This window comes from Leptonychotes weddellii, chromosome 16 (assembly GCF_054177405.1).
Source record: "Leptonychotes weddellii isolate Sample4059 chromosome 16, ASM5417740v2, whole genome shotgun sequence".
Taxonomy (NCBI): domain Eukaryota; kingdom Metazoa; phylum Chordata; class Mammalia; order Carnivora; family Phocidae; genus Leptonychotes; species Leptonychotes weddellii.
In genome coordinates, this window is record NC_138384.1 from 24519503 (window position 1) to 24534429 (window position 14927).

A 14927-nucleotide genomic window follows, 5' to 3' on the forward strand; every position below is an offset into this window, starting at 1 on the left:
GGCGGATGTAGATGTTGTAGACGCGCCCAAGGAGGAGGTAGAGGTTGAAGCCTTCGATGGCCATCCAGGTGAGGCAGCTGAGCAGAGCAAAGTGCAGGATGGCGGCCAGCGCTGTGCATGCTGCCCCGGACTCGGGGGGCATGGCCAGCTCAGAACTCAGCAGGAAGGCGACATTCAGGAGCAGCACGGAGGCATGCAGGTTCATGTGGATGCGTGTTATGGAGTCACCCTGCTTCCTGCGGGTGGAAGCAGGGCCTTCCGTGGCCTGGGGACATCACCCAGGCCGTGCCACCCCCTCATGGACACACAACTGAGGTTGAGGGGGGCAGGGACAGAACAACAGCCACACGGCAAGGCTAGTCTCCTGCCTCCCAGCCTCCATCCCCGTGAGAAGCCCACCCCCCTCTGGGGGCTCAGTTAGGTAAGAAGGAGGGGTGCTGAGCAGCAGTGGGTGGGCAGGCCTGGCATGGGGGCAGGGGCATACCTGGCTTGGCAGTGCAGCAGGGTAGTGAGAAGTGAGGCCACGATGGAGATGCTACAGCCCACCAGGGAGATGTATGTGAGAGGCGCCAGCAGCTCTACTGGGACTGGGGCTAGGGACAGTTGCTGCAGGAACGAAGGGGGAATGGGAGACAGAAGCACGGAAATGCCCTCCCCACGGTGACAGGGACCTGCTAAGACCTCAGCTCCAAACTCCCCTGTCTCACCACAAACCTCACCGTGGTCCCGGCTTGAAAAAAAAAAAAGCCCTGGCAGACACAGTGGCTTGTGCCCCCCTCAACTCCATCTCCCTTTTCTCTATGAGAACCTCCCCTCCTTCACTGTCTACGCACATGGGCGGTCCCACTGTGTGTAGACAGGTGCACCAGGCCTGACTTATCAGAGCCCCCCCTCCTGCTGCCCAGTGATTGGTTGAGGGATGGGAATGTGACACACTCCAAGGCAGTGGGACTCTAATCCCAAGACTAGCTGGCAGAATTGGGTAAGAGAAGCTCTCGTTCTACTCGCCTAAAAGATAGTAGGACATGAGCCTGGATCTGCTAGCAGCCAAATTATTATCCTGTGGGGAAATCCTGTCTGAAGGCTAGGCCAGCACAAAGCAAGCACAGTTGGGAGACAGAGCTAGAGCCCTGTCTTGGTGATACTGAGTGTCTGGATCAAGCCATGCCTGAAGCCTAACATAGTTTCTTCAGCAACATGAGTTCATAAGTTTCTTTTTGCCTCCTTAAGCCCATCTGAGTTGGATTTTCTGTCCCCTACACCAGCCTTTGCCTGCTCCTTTTGCTTAGACACGGGGCCCTTTATAGCTTTTACTCCCCTCACCAGGACTGGATGCACACATACCATGAGAACAGCAAAGTAGCTGAGGTGATTGCAGCGGCAGAGCACCTGGGAAGGTGAGGGCTTCTCTGTGCGACAGCCCTCGGGGCTCCAGAGCCCCCAGTAGTGTTCGCTGGCTCCTTCCTTCCAGAAGACACAGGTCACCGTGTAGCCTTCCTAAGGGGAGAGGCTGGGGTTGGGTGCATCCAAGGGGTGTGGGGGATGGCCGTGGGTCAGAGTCTGGAAACTGTAGGGGCCAAAGTTGATTCAACTGCACCCTAGTCAACATTTTACCAGACACTGGCTGGGCTTTGGCGTCAGACAGACCCAGATTCCAGCCTCACCTCTACTCTGGACTCTCAGAGTGACCTGGGCAAGTTGTCGAGCTTCTCTGAGCCTCAGTTTATTCATCTGCAAAATGGGATCATCTATACCCAAGTCTCAGGGATGGTATTAAATTACAATCAGTGAGGAATCTTAAGGGTCCAGCTCTGGCTGGACAGTAGGTGCTCTATAACCAACTGTCCCCTTTTCCCTCCTTCCCATGGGGAACAACAATGGTGCAGACCCATGCCCAGTGTGGGGGAGAGACTCACATGCAGACAACCCTGAAGCCAAGCCATGTGGGTGGACGGGTGGGGGGAATGACACAGGCAGTGCCATGGAACACCACTGAGGAAAGAACCTTTGCAGGGGCAAAGGTTCAGAGCAAAGAAAGGAAAGGATGATGGAGAAATTGAGAGTGCAGCGCAGTCCTGAAGAGGCTGACGGGAAGTCAGGGCAGACCGTAGAGGCTCTGGGCTTTTCAGGAATGCCAGGGCCAGAAGAGCGGAGGCATCAGAGCTTATGCCCACCCAGCAGCCCTTCTCCCTTCCTCCAGGATCAGCTTCTGCACTTCTCTGGAGGACCCACGCCTCCCCCCATGGCAGGTCAGATGAATCCAGCCCAGTCCCTGAGCCATGTGACCTGGGCCTGGCCAATCCACACGTTCCATCGACCTGGTTCAGAGATGGACACGTGACCCAGCTGGACCTTTAGGACTCCATTCTGGGACCCTGGTTTGCACTGATGAAGAAGAGCCTGCTGGGAAGAGGGGATAGAGGTCCAGCACTTTAGCTGCCATCTTGCCAGAGCAGAGAGCCAAGGCAGGAAACCATTGGTGAGAGATGGAAAGAGGCTGAGCCAGGATGGCATTATATCGGCCCCTGGATCCAGCCATGCCTGAAGCTTGACAGCTCTGGACATTTCATTTATGGGAGCTGATCAATTCCCTTTTGTGCTTAAGCTGGCTTGACTTGGCTTTGTATCACTTGCAACTCAAAGAGTCCTGCCGAGGGGGCGCCTGGGTGCCTCATTTGGTTAAGCTTCCCACTCTTGATCTCAGCTCAGGTCTTGATCTCAGGGTCCTGAGCCCAAGCCCTGCATTGCGCTCCACGCTGGGGGTGGCGCCTACTTAAAGAGAAAAAAAAAAAAATCCTGCCTACTGCAGTAAGTAAAAGCTTCTCTCTGATTTCTTTGACAGAAATTTTCAAACTGTGATAGATTTGAAATTGTTTGTTTTCAAAATGCTTCCACAGATTTGGGTTTAGTCAAGCCAAAATTCAACAGGAGAGCCACAAGGGGGCAGGGGTGAGGTGGAAATGGGGGCACCCGCCCTCCCAAAAATACCAGGCTTTGGTTGTGCCAGAAGCTGATGTTGATCGGCTCGCTGAGGTTGCTCACGTGTCCATGACCCAGCTGGGCTCCCAAGACATAGTTATTGAGCAGAGATGAGTTGATATTCTGGAAGGACAGCAGAAGAAGGGCTGACTGCAGGGGACACAGGGAGAGACCGGCTGAGGGCTGAGAGCCCCCCTTCACCAGCCCCTTCCCCCAAATGAGAGCAAGCAGCATGCCTGTCACATGTCCAGCATGGGCCAGCCTCGCAGCCTTCACATACGCTGTCCCCTCCACCTAGAAAGCTGTCCTCTCCGCCCAACTCTCTGCCATGTGTTGAGTGGATTCCAGCCTCCATCCCAACTAACCATTATCCTAACTCACTTTCAAAGCCAAGGTTAAAAGGCACCTTTGTCTATCTCCCACCTAGGGACAGGCGCACACGTAGGTTCCCTATAAGTGGGCCTTCCCACCATTCTCCTCATACTGAGGCCCAGAAGGGGCAATGGCTGGGTGCACAATGGGCTGGTCCCACCAGGTGCCGGTCCCTGCCCCAAGGTCAGCCGATGGCATGGATGCCCACAGTGCCCCAAGGAAGGGGCCGGCACCCACCCTGCTTGGCCCACCAAGGCAGTGACCTGGAAAAAGTAGTCCGTGAAGAAGTAGACGCAGATGAGACGCAGCTCCCTGGGGGGGGTCCTGCAGGCGTCCTGGGTCAGCTCGGCCGGGAACTGCATGGCATGTGAGACCTGCGGAGGGGCACGGACAGGCTGAGCCTGGTGTCCACGGCCTGCAGGGCCAGCCCCAGTGCCTTCACTGCCCCCCACTTCTTACGAAGCCTGCCTGGCCTTACCCCAGGCATTTCATTCCTCCTAGCCACCACCTAGGACCCTGGATTCCCTGGCCTCTCCCACTGCTGCCTCCCCCACCCCCCACAGACCTGCAAAAGCAGGAAGAGGACGCCGCCCTTGAGGGGCCACAGGGCACCCCCTTTCCCATCATTCGCATGAGGAACATCAGCCCCATTTTACAGAGGAGGCACCTCACAGCTGTGAGGCCAGACCAGATTAGTTTGGGTGGGGGGAGGGCAGTCCAGACCGTAAGCCCATGGAGGATTTCTGGGGTAGAGGTACTGACTGTCCCCCGGCCCCCCGACCATCTCTGACCTGGGGGACCCGCTCCAAGGTGGTGCTGCTCAGTGACAGGCCTGCGAAGTTGCAGCCCAGCTTGAAGATCAGTGACTGGATGGTGGGCGTCTGCAAGGTCAAGTTGCTGCCCCCGAAGCTGGCGTTCAACAGCCTGTACTCCAGGCCCCGGATGAGGCTGAGGGCGAGAGAGCTGACCAGGGTCCCCAGGCGGCTAGACGGGCGGGGCCTCCCCCAACCGCATCGGCCTCTCCCATCTCTGGACCTCTGCACACACAGTGCCCCTGGCACCCCCTTACCTTTCCACCCCACTCATCCACGTCTCCTGATTACCTCTCTTTCTGGTGCAGCTTTGTTGACACCTCCTTCGGGAAGCCTTTTCTGGCTTTTCTCTGCTGGCTGAGTGAAATACCCCATAGTCTCTGTGCTTCCCTGACCACTCATCAGCACTATCCCCTCACCCGCAGCTGCGTGGCCATGAGATCACAGGCCCTCGAGAGCCCGATTCGAGTCTTGCAGCTCCTTCCCGGAAAAATGCAGAGACCCAGGATTCTGCACCGGGTTTCATGGCATCCATAGTTAAAGACCCTCAACCAGAGAGCAGACTTGATGAGGGCAGGACATGTTTATCCTGCATCTCCAAAGCCCAGTGCCAGGCACACAGTAGGTACTCAATAAATAAAGGCAGACAGGAGGGCCTCCTGACTCACTCAGCAAGAGAAGTCGAGTTGCGGCTTGTGGACATCACCTCCAGTTTCTCCATCCAGAGCAGGGGTTCTTGGGATGTCTCTGTGGAGCAAGTCAGACCTCCACTTCAGCCTCTGTCCCTGGGCCTTCCACCCCAGCCTCAGCCTTGCTGCTGCCCCAGGAGGCCGCAGTGCCCCCTTTCAAGCTCCCTTGGTTCGAGGCATCCCCCTTCCACATCACAGCCAGGGGCCCGGGCTAGGATTGCCCCCCAGCTCAGCAGCACCCTCTTACCCATTGTCTCACTCTGAGAAGTCATGAAGCATAGGCAGAGGAAAAAGGCCCCCCAGCAATCCATGTCCTGTGCCCAGTCTCTTCCGAGAACTGGCTCCCACCCTAGAAAAGATGCATGTCATTGTCATTATAGTAAGAGAGTGACCTCTCACTTCTAGGTGTCTGGCATGTCCCAAGGGTAGGACATCCAGCATCTTAGTTGATCCTTGTTACTCCTGCATTTCACAGATGGGGAAACTGAGGTTCAGGGCGCAAGTGGTCTTGCTCTGCGTGAGGCCCCCTGAGCCAGGTCTCTATGACTCCAGAATCCCTGACCATTTGTTCAGAAATGCCTGCCAGTTGTAGCTCTGCCCATCACTCCCCGTCCCCAAAAATGGCCTCTCTGGGGGCTTCTCCGGGGCCCTGACTTCACCCAGAGGGGAAGCTGCTTGGGAGCAAGCAACATGGAACCCTGTCTAGCTCTGTCATTGATCCACCATGTGACTTTAGGCAAGGGTCTGTCCCGCCCAGCCTTCATTTTCTGTGGTTTTAAAAATAAACTAAGAAACTTCTGCTTGAATATAGCAAATTTATGTCAAACCCCCTGAAACTCCACTAAAATGAGAGTGAGTGAATAAAATGGGCACAGAGCCAGGAAGACAGAACAAGGGGAAAGAAGACAACAGCAGGCAAGAAATGTTAGCAAAACTCTGGAGGCTCCAAAGCAGGTGGCCACATGGTCCTACATCGAGCAGACCATAAAAAGTTGAACCTGAGTTCCTGCAGTGGGGAGAGGTGTGGAGTGAGGGGAGGGGAGAGGGAAGGGGACAGGGAGAAGCCTCACAACCCTGGGAACACTTGAGAACTAGAGGCATCGAGAACCTCTGAAAGCAGGGATGAGGGATGAAGCCAAAAAAATGGGAGATAGACGCTTATGAGTCTCTTTTTTTTTTAAGAGAGAGAGAGAGTGTGCATGAGCTGGGAGCAGGGGGTGGGGGGCAAAGGGGCAGAGGAAAAGGGAGAGAGAGAATCCCAAGCAGTCTCCATGCTCAGCAAAGGGTCCAACACAGGACTTGATCTCACAACCCTGAGATCATGACCTGAGCCGAAATCAAGAGTCAGATGCTTAAAGGACTGTGCCACCCAGGTGCCCGGTTGTGAGTCTTTAAAGTGACCAGCTGGGGTCCCAGATCTCCTCTGCCACCTGGGGTATCCAGGACCACTGTCACCACCCTATCACCCTCAACTCCACCCCAACATAAAGTTCATTCCCTGGAGAAAGTGCATGATAGAGAATCTGAGGGGAAGGGTGGGATGCCATTCAGGTATAGAAAAATTAAGCCATATTCCTTCCCCACCTCCTCCTCCACTCAGCTTCCAGAAGCCGGCAGCAGCCAGGCGATGATGTTCTAAGGCAGGAGAAAATTCTTCTCTAAAGAACTGGCCATTCCAAGAAAAGTATCCTATAGCTACAGATATTTTGGTGTTCCTCAGTGAAATGGCCAGGACCAAACTTAGGTTAAAGCTTTCCCAATCATCAACCCTGACAAGCAGTTACACTTTAGTGCTGCACTCTTAAAGATGAATGGTCAACCAAGGATCATTAGTATTTTATTTTATTTTATTTTTATTATTTTTTTTAAAGATTTTATTTATTTATTTGAGAGAGAGAATGAGAGACAGAGAGCACGAGAGGGAAGAGGGTCAAAGGGAGAAGCAGACCCCCCGCCGAGCAGGGAGCCTGATGCGGGACTCGATCCCGGGACTCCAGGATCATGACCTGAGCCGAAGGCAGTCACTTAACCGACTGAGCCACCCAGGCGCCCTTATTTTATTTTTAAAGATTTTATTTATTTGACAGAGAGAGCACAAGCAGAGGGAGACAAAGGGAGAAGCAGGCTCCCCGCTGAGCAAGGAGCCCGATGTGGGACTCAATCCCAGGACTCTGGGATCATGACCCGGGCCGAAGGCAGCCACTTAACGGACTGAGCCACCCAGGTGTCCCAGGATCATTAGTATTTTAAAGTATACACCCCCATCAGAAGGCTGCTGGAGGATGCGCTCCAAGAGAATGAGGGAGTAAGTCATGAAAGACAACATAGGGTATAGGAAACCCCACCAGAGAAGAGATGAAGCTACTCCCCAGAAAATGTGGGAAGCTACTCTCCTGGTTGTTGGTTGGACTACAGGACCAGGGTATAGCCTGTCCAGAAGGCAACAGGAGAAAAGAAGTTTCCAGGATGGAAGCCTCAACAAATAAAAGGAGGAGGAGAGTATGCAGATGAATTGGATGAAGTGTACACAACATCTTTCTGTACTATTTTTGTTGCAACCTCCTGTGAATTTATCATTGTTTTCAAAAGTCAAAGTTCAAAGTTCAGTACAACGGCTTGCCATTTCACTATCAAAAACATGATGTCCATAGTGACATAAAAAAGGAGCACCGTGTATCATTGCCTAGAAAGAGCCAGCTGAACATAACACACATAATGTAATCACATGCATGGAAATTTATGCTAATATACATGTTTAGGCCTAGGAGGGTATCTAGAAAAATGGTCACCAAAATGTTAATAATGTTATATGGGGAGGAGGATTCCTTTCTTTTTTAGGTTTTCCGTAGAGTTCGAATTTTCTACAGCAAACATGTATTACCCTCACAACAGAAAAATAAGTCTTTAATGCTTAGAATTTTTTATGCTCCAAATGACTACCATTATGGAAAAAATAATGGTGGCATGTTGTTTATGAAAAACAAAAAACATGTTGCAAAGCAGTGTAATCCAATCCTTGTAAAAGTCACATTTCTTATATATGCAAGCTCTGAAAGATGCGGGGGTCACTTGTGGGTGGTGAGGTTTAGAGTCTACTTGTTTTGGGTGCCCAGATTTCCTAATGTTACCCTGTAAGTTATAGTTACACGTTTCTCAATTTTTATTTACTCTTCAGATAGTTGTTGTTGTTTTAAAGAGGCTCCACACCCAGCGTGGAGCCCAACGCAGGGCTTGAACTCACGATCCTGAGATCAAGACCTGAGCTGCGGATCAAGAATCAGATGCTTGACCGACTGAGCCACCCAGGCGCCCCTGCTCTTCAGATAGTTTAGAAATTTACATCTTGCAAATCCAAACAATAAGTAAGTCCACAAAGGCATAAAATGCAAAGTATTCCTGCCTCCTGTGACACCCAACGACTCCCTTCCCACTTAGTCACCCCCAGATAACTACTGCTATTAGTGTTTGGTGAATCTGCCCAAGTTTCAAATAAACATAAGCATATATGATTCTCCTCATCTTATATGAAAAAAAAAAGTAGCACACTCACTACTGTTCTGTACTTCACTTTTTTCGCTTGAAAATACATCTTGGGGAGCTTCCTGTAACAGTACTTAGAGTTTTCACTTTCTCTTCTCCAACTACATAGTCTAACGTTGGAGGGCTAAGCACTAACTTATGCAGCAGGTGCCCTCAGAAGAGCTGGCTGTGTGGTTTCCGGTCTTTGGTTCCTTCCAACAGTGCAGCTGTCCTGACATTTCCCACGTGTGCAAGTTCACCATCTGCCCATTTTTATTTTATGTTCGACTTTTCCTTACCATCTTCTCGAAACTCTTTACATAGCAGGGAAATTAGCTCGTTGTCTGTGAGTTGCAAATATGTTTCCTAGTTTATCATTTGCCTTTAAACATTACATATGGTCCTTTTGTCGTGTAGAAGTCTTTTTTTATGTGTGTAATCAGAATTACCTGTATTTTTCTCTTTTGGCTTCTGGATTTTGAGTCATAGCTAGAAGGGCCTACCCCGCTCCAATTACAAAGGAATTCTCCTAAGTTTCTCCTAGGACTTTTGAGGTTTTATTGTTCACATTGGAACCCCTAGTCCATTTGCATCAATCCTGAAGTACAGTATGAGATGGAGATGCATTGTTTTTTTCTGGGTGGTCCCATCCATTTATCTTAACATTATTTATTAATATATGTGTTTATTTGAAAAGAGAATAGAAGGGCTCCTGGGTGACTTAGTCGGTTAATCATCTGACTCTTGGTTTCTGCTCAGGTCATGATCTCAGGGTCGTGGGATTGAGCCCTGGTCGGGCTACGTGCTCAGTGGGGAGTCTGCTTGAGAATCTCTCTCTCCCTCTCTCTCTGCCCCTAACCCGTGCCACCCCCTCTCTCTTTCAAATAAATAAATCTTTTTTTTTTTAAGATTTTATTTATTTCACAGAGAGAGAGACAGCGAGAGAGGGAACATAAGGAGGGGGAGTGGGAGAAGGAGAAGCAGGCTTCCCGTAGAGCAGGGAGCCCGATGTAGGGCTCGATCCCAGGACCCTGGGATCATGACCGGAGCCAAAGGCAGACGCTTAACGACTGAGCCACCCAGGTGCCCCTGAAATAAATAAATCTTTAAAAAGAGAGAGAGAGAATAGAGACTTTGGTTGGAGTCATAGAGTGCTGCGTTCCTATTCATTTGGTCACTTGGTTATTTATTTGGCTGTGTTACCTTGGGCAATTCTCAGAACCTCAGAGAAGAGAGGAGGGAAAAGATTTGATGAGACAAGGGAAGCACTGAATGAAACAATTTGAAATGTTTCAGATGACAAGATTGAGGGCACAACAGGGCAGACTGGATCTTGGGTCATCTTGTCCACCCCCTCACTGTGTGAATGGGGAAACTGAGGCCCAGATCATAATGTGGATTTGACCTCCAGGGTCTGGACCGTAAGGACTGGACCCCAGGCCCTTGGCCACCCTGCTCTGTGTCTACAGAGGGAAGAGGGGCCTAACCCCACGACCAGCTGCAGAAATCAAGGCCGAAGAAGAAGTGACACCTCCTTCAAGTACCCCCAAATAGCTGTGGTTTCCACTCCCTTTCCCAGGGGCAAACCACAATCCTCACTTCTGCTTGAGACTTCCAGCACCCCTCTCCCCAGCCCTTCAGAGAGGCCACCATGCATTGTCACCCCACACCCTTGCCCCTCTCACCATCCACTCTGCAACTCATTATCTGGGGCTCCCCGGGAAACAGAACTCCCTTACCTGATGTCCAAAATGGTTCCAGTTGATCATGGGGAAACTGGAAACCGCACAGGGGTTTGCCTGGGGTTACGGCAGGCCAGTGGTCAAGCTGGGACTCAAACCGAGAGCTCCAGGCTCCAAGTCAAGTGCTCTCCCCACGCTGTGCACTGCAGCCTCCCCAAGATGGTTGGGTGGCTGAGTTGCTCTACGGATGAGTAAGACTCTATCTAGGCCAACAGACAGATGAGGAAACGTGCAGAATGCAGGCCAGAGCCTTTGGAAGATGCAAATTTGATAACCATCTCCAGTATTCAGTCCCTGGGCCATGACATTGGGCAATAAGTCCACTTCTCCATGCTTCAGGGTTTCTCGTCCATAAAATGAGGCCAGAGAGACCTATTTCCCAGGGAGAGAGACTCAGAGACATTTCCACAATCCCCACTACAAGCTTAGGGCTCTGACCCAAAGTCCCAGCCAGGGATATATCTGAGCATAAGACTTGGGACCCCCTGCCTTCTTCCCTGGGGCTGACCATGCATGCCCCCCCCAGCCCACCCTGTCTCCGACAGCACCAGGCCTGCTGAGCCAGTCACACCCCTGTACATGGCCCCTCTGCCCCTTCCAAACAGCAACTCCTGCTAGACACGGGCTGGAGCTCCCACTGCTGGCCTCACCCCGGCCTGGGTGAGGAGTGAACCGGTGGTCTCTGCAGAAAATCCCTGACAAGTACCATTCTTAGCCCCATTTTACAGGCAGGGAAAGGGAGGCCACGCCAAGGCCCAACACAGAGTCTGTGACCAAGCCAGCTGCAGAGCCATTTCCCTGAGACATAATATCCCCAGGCTCCAGTCCAAGTCACTCAGAGAGGAACAGCACGTTTGCTCACATTTGCCCAGTAGAAACTTCATGCAGGCCCTTGTCATCCGAGGTACAGGTCACCGGATTAACGCCATTTTACCATTGAGGAAACTGAAATCCAGAAAAGTCTAATAACGTGCCCTAGGCCACGGTGGGGAGCTAGGTTTTGAACCCAGTGTCTAACCACTCCTTAATTTAAATTGCTCTTTGCCTGGGTGGCTCAGTAGGTTAAGCATCTGCCTTCAGCTTGGGTCATGATCCCAGGGTCCTGCTCAGTGGGGAATCTACTTCTCCCTCTCCCTCTGCCCCTCCCCTCTGCTCATGTTCTCTCTCTCAAATCAATAAATAAAATCTTAGGGGCGCCTGGGTAGCTCAGTTAGTTAAGCGACTGCCTTCAGCTCAGGTCATGATCCTGAAGTCTCGGGATCGAGTCCCGCATCGGGCTCCCTGCTCGGTGGGGAGTCTGCTTCTCCCTCTGACCCTCCCCTTTCTCATGTGCTCTCTCTATCTCATTCTCTCTCACAAATAAATAAATAAAATATTAAAAAAAATAAATAAGTAAATAAAATAAAATCTTAAAAAAAATAGATAGATAGATAGATAGATAGATAGATAGACAGACTTCTACATTCCCAGAGATTTGGGAGTTGCCACCAGAGAGTGAAGGGAATGAGGGTGGGTCCCCAGCTGGCTGCCCCAGGATGTCACCAATCCTGGGCCCGCCAGGGCAGGTACACTCCCAGTGCCTGCTGGGGACCCGGCAGACGAGGACAGAGAGCTGGGGGAGCGGGGAATAGAGCCTCACGGTGGGGGCTGACCTGAGGGGTCGCTGCCGTCCAGCTGCTGGGCCGCTACCACCGTCCTGTCCACAGAGAGAAAGGGAAGTTGGATGTGTGTGCTGGGGCCGCTCAGCCCTCCCCTGCTCGCTTCACCCCGTGCAGGCACGCTACACCACGCTCTCACTTCACTTCTTCTTTCCCCCGTCAGTAGCCTTTTTGCTTCCTCTGAACTCGTAGCTGGGCAGGGCACCCCTTCAAGAGGTGCTTGGTGTCAGTGGGGAGAGGGGGGAGGGCTGGTGCTCGCAGCTCCCGGCAAGATTTCAAGACCCACCTCTGCTCTGCGCCTCTTCCGTCTGTTTCCCCACCTCCAGACAGGAGAGAAGGCGCCCCGCCTGACCTAACAATCAATGAGACTGAGATAACCACGACCTCAGGCAAAGGGCCAGGTCCGACTGCCTGGCCTCAAATACCAGACCTGCCATTTACTGGCTGGGGGGCTTTGGGCAAGTGACTGAAAGTCTCTGAACCTCAGTTTCCCCCTCTAAAATGGAGCTAAGACAGCCCCACCTCACGGGGTAGTGTGGCGCTTCCGAGAGCTGCAAAGTCACCAGACCCGTGTTTCACAGCTGTGGAAAGGCCTCGCTGGGAACAGAGAGCTCAGGAGATGTGGCCGGACTGTGGCTGGAGGGCTGGTCAGCCTGTCCTGCTCCAGTTACTTCCCCTGCACAACCCCGAGGGGAAGGGGGAGTGTCTGTGCATTGGTGGGAGGCAGGGTGCTCTCGCTCGCTCAGCCAAACTCCCTGGGAAAAGTCCAAGTCAGGAATGTACTTTCCTACCCCTGGGGTGAGATGGGGATGCAGCAAAGCGGAGGAAGCAGGCAGGTCCCCACAGGGTCTCTCTCCCCTCTCCCCCACCCCAAGGCCCTTCCGGCGCCGGCCCATGCACAACCCACAGGTGGTAGCTCACTCAGGCCTCTGTGGGAAGGGGAAGAGAGCTGCGCCTCAGAGGGCAGCGATATTTGGGGGGAGCACAGACCCACGCCTCCAGGCCCGCTGCTGTGCAGGGACACCTAGGCACCTGGGACCCGACCCCTCGGCTACGCTCCTGCTGGATGACTTGGGCAAGCCCTTGCCTTTCTCTGCACTTTGCTTTTCTGTGGCCATGACCCAGACCATGACCTCCAAGCCATTCCTTCTGAGGTCTCCTAGTCACCTCTGCAGTTACAACACCAGCGGTCTTCCTCTTCATGCTGTTTGTGAACCCAAGCAGCTGCTGTCAGGGCCCAGGAGGAGGCCCCGCTCACCCTGATGCCCCTCTATTTTCCACCCCGGGATCTGTGCCGCCCTCTCTATGTCTTGCCTCTGGTGGAGTGCTGGTTCTACCTCACCCTGCTCTCCAGACCCTGGACATCATGGCCAAGACACTCCCCAGCTCAAAAGCCACCAGTGGCTCCCTATTCCTTCATTGACTTCATGGTCTAGCCCCATCCAGCTTCTGCGTCCACCCGGTTCCGGATGAGCTTGCCATAGTGACACCCACCTCCCTGCTCTGTCCCAGCTGTGACACACACATGTGTCACCGGTCCTGGGTCCCCTGAGAAGGCTGCTCTGTCTCCAACTCCCCTGTAAAACATTCCAGATGCTTCAGCGTTAGGAACGTGCCAGTCCCTTTTTCAGCACCCCCAGGCAGGGAGGAGGGCAGCAGGCCACCTCCCACCCTCCTCTCTGGGAGAGCCGCACACCATCCCCAGGGATGTCTCTCTCCATAGGGGCTCTCCACCCTGTGATCTGCAAGAGGACAGTAAGGGGGACCCCTAACAGGACTTGCCATCAACTGAGTCGCACCATGAAAAACTCATTTTTTAAAAAAGATTTTATTTATTTATTTGACAGAGAGAGACACAGCGAGAGAGGGAACACAAGCAGGGGGAGCGGGAGAGGAAGAAGCAAGCTTCCCGCGGAGCAGGGAGCCCAATGCGGGGCTCCATCCCAGGACCCCAGGATCATGGCCTGAGCCGAAGGCAGACGCTTAACTGACTGAGCCACCCTGGTGCCCCCAAAACTCATCTACTTTTCAGTGTTTTTCAGTCCTGGTTACATCCAGGAGAAGCCTCCGTTCAGAGCTAAATTTTCTCTAACTCCTCTCTCCCACTGCCCTGTGTCCTTATTTTGTCATTCTTCAAACTTTTATTGGACGAAGAAAACTAGGTAACAGATTTTTAATGATTTTTTTTATTGTGGCAAAATACACATAAAATTTACCATTTTAACCATTTTTTAAGCGTACAGTTCAGTGGCCTTAAGTACATTCACATTGCCATGCACCCATCACCACCATCCACCTCCAGAACCTTTCCATCTTCCCAAACAGAAACTCTGTCCCCATTAAGTAGCAACTTCCCTCCCTCCACCGCCTCCCAGCAGCCCCTGGCAGCCACCATTCTATTCTGTCTCTATGAATTTGAAGTGGAATCATCCAATATTTGTCCTTCTGTGACTGGCTTATTTCACTTCGCATGGATCAGCCTTTCCTTCCTTTTTAAGGCTGAATAATATTCCTTTGAGTGTATAGATAGACCAATATCATTTATCCATTTGTCCCATGACAGACGCTAGGGTGGCTTCTACCTTTTGGCTCTTGTGAAAGGTGTACAATCACGTCCCTGTTTAACAAAGAGCAAGTTTCTAGCTAGTTCTCAGTGGCGTTGTTTGTTTACATAGGATTTATTTTTTCTATTTTCTTCTATTTGTGAAAATCGATGCCGATTTCCTACTTACCCAAAAATACCCATACATCCTACAACATGAAAAGGATGCACAGGAAACGTGCTAGGTATCGATGGAAAAAGTGGCAGCAGGGGTACAAGACAGAACTGCTGGAACGTGGAAAATACCAATCTAGTCCTCCATCGAAAACCCCACTGGGCTGAGCTGGGGAAGGAATCCCCTCAGAGGGCCACCGGGAGGCTGACACCAGTGGGCTATCTGGGCATGTGGGTTCAGGAACAGTGGTGACAGGGGTAACATTGAGTCAGATCTGGGCTCTCAGACCTTCTGGCTTTGTGACCCCGGGCCTGTCACTTGACTTCTGATTCTCACTGTTCTCACTATAAGCTGGTGAGGTGGCTGAAAACTAAGATAATTCCTATGAACTGCCAAGCCTCTGGTCTGTACCCATCTTGGTTCCATGACCGGTGGGATC

General features: G+C 52.2%; 1 protein-coding gene across 1 annotated transcript in view; it reads right to left on the reverse strand.

The window, feature by feature from the left end:
- Positions 1–11958, reverse strand: part of ADGRG5 (adhesion G protein-coupled receptor G5) — a 17260-nt gene extending 5302 nt beyond the window's left edge. The window contains exons 1-12 of the mRNA XM_081807883.1: positions 11911–11958; positions 11766–11809; positions 10111–10485; positions 5100–5201; positions 4832–4910; positions 4455–4520; positions 4143–4314; positions 3615–3725; positions 2989–3102; positions 1345–1497; positions 485–606; positions 4–236 (exon numbers count right to left, since the gene is read on the reverse strand). Coding sequence (XP_081664009.1) covers positions 4–236; positions 485–606; positions 1345–1497; positions 2989–3102; positions 3615–3725; positions 4143–4314; positions 4455–4520; positions 4832–4910; positions 5100–5163 — 1114 coding nt within the window. The 5' untranslated portion in view covers positions 5164–5201; positions 10111–10485; positions 11766–11809; positions 11911–11958. The remainder of the gene's footprint in view (positions 1–3; positions 237–484; positions 607–1344; positions 1498–2988; positions 3103–3614; positions 3726–4142; positions 4315–4454; positions 4521–4831; positions 4911–5099; positions 5202–10110; positions 10486–11765; positions 11810–11910) is intronic.
- Between the last annotated feature and the right edge of the window lie 2969 nt (positions 11959–14927).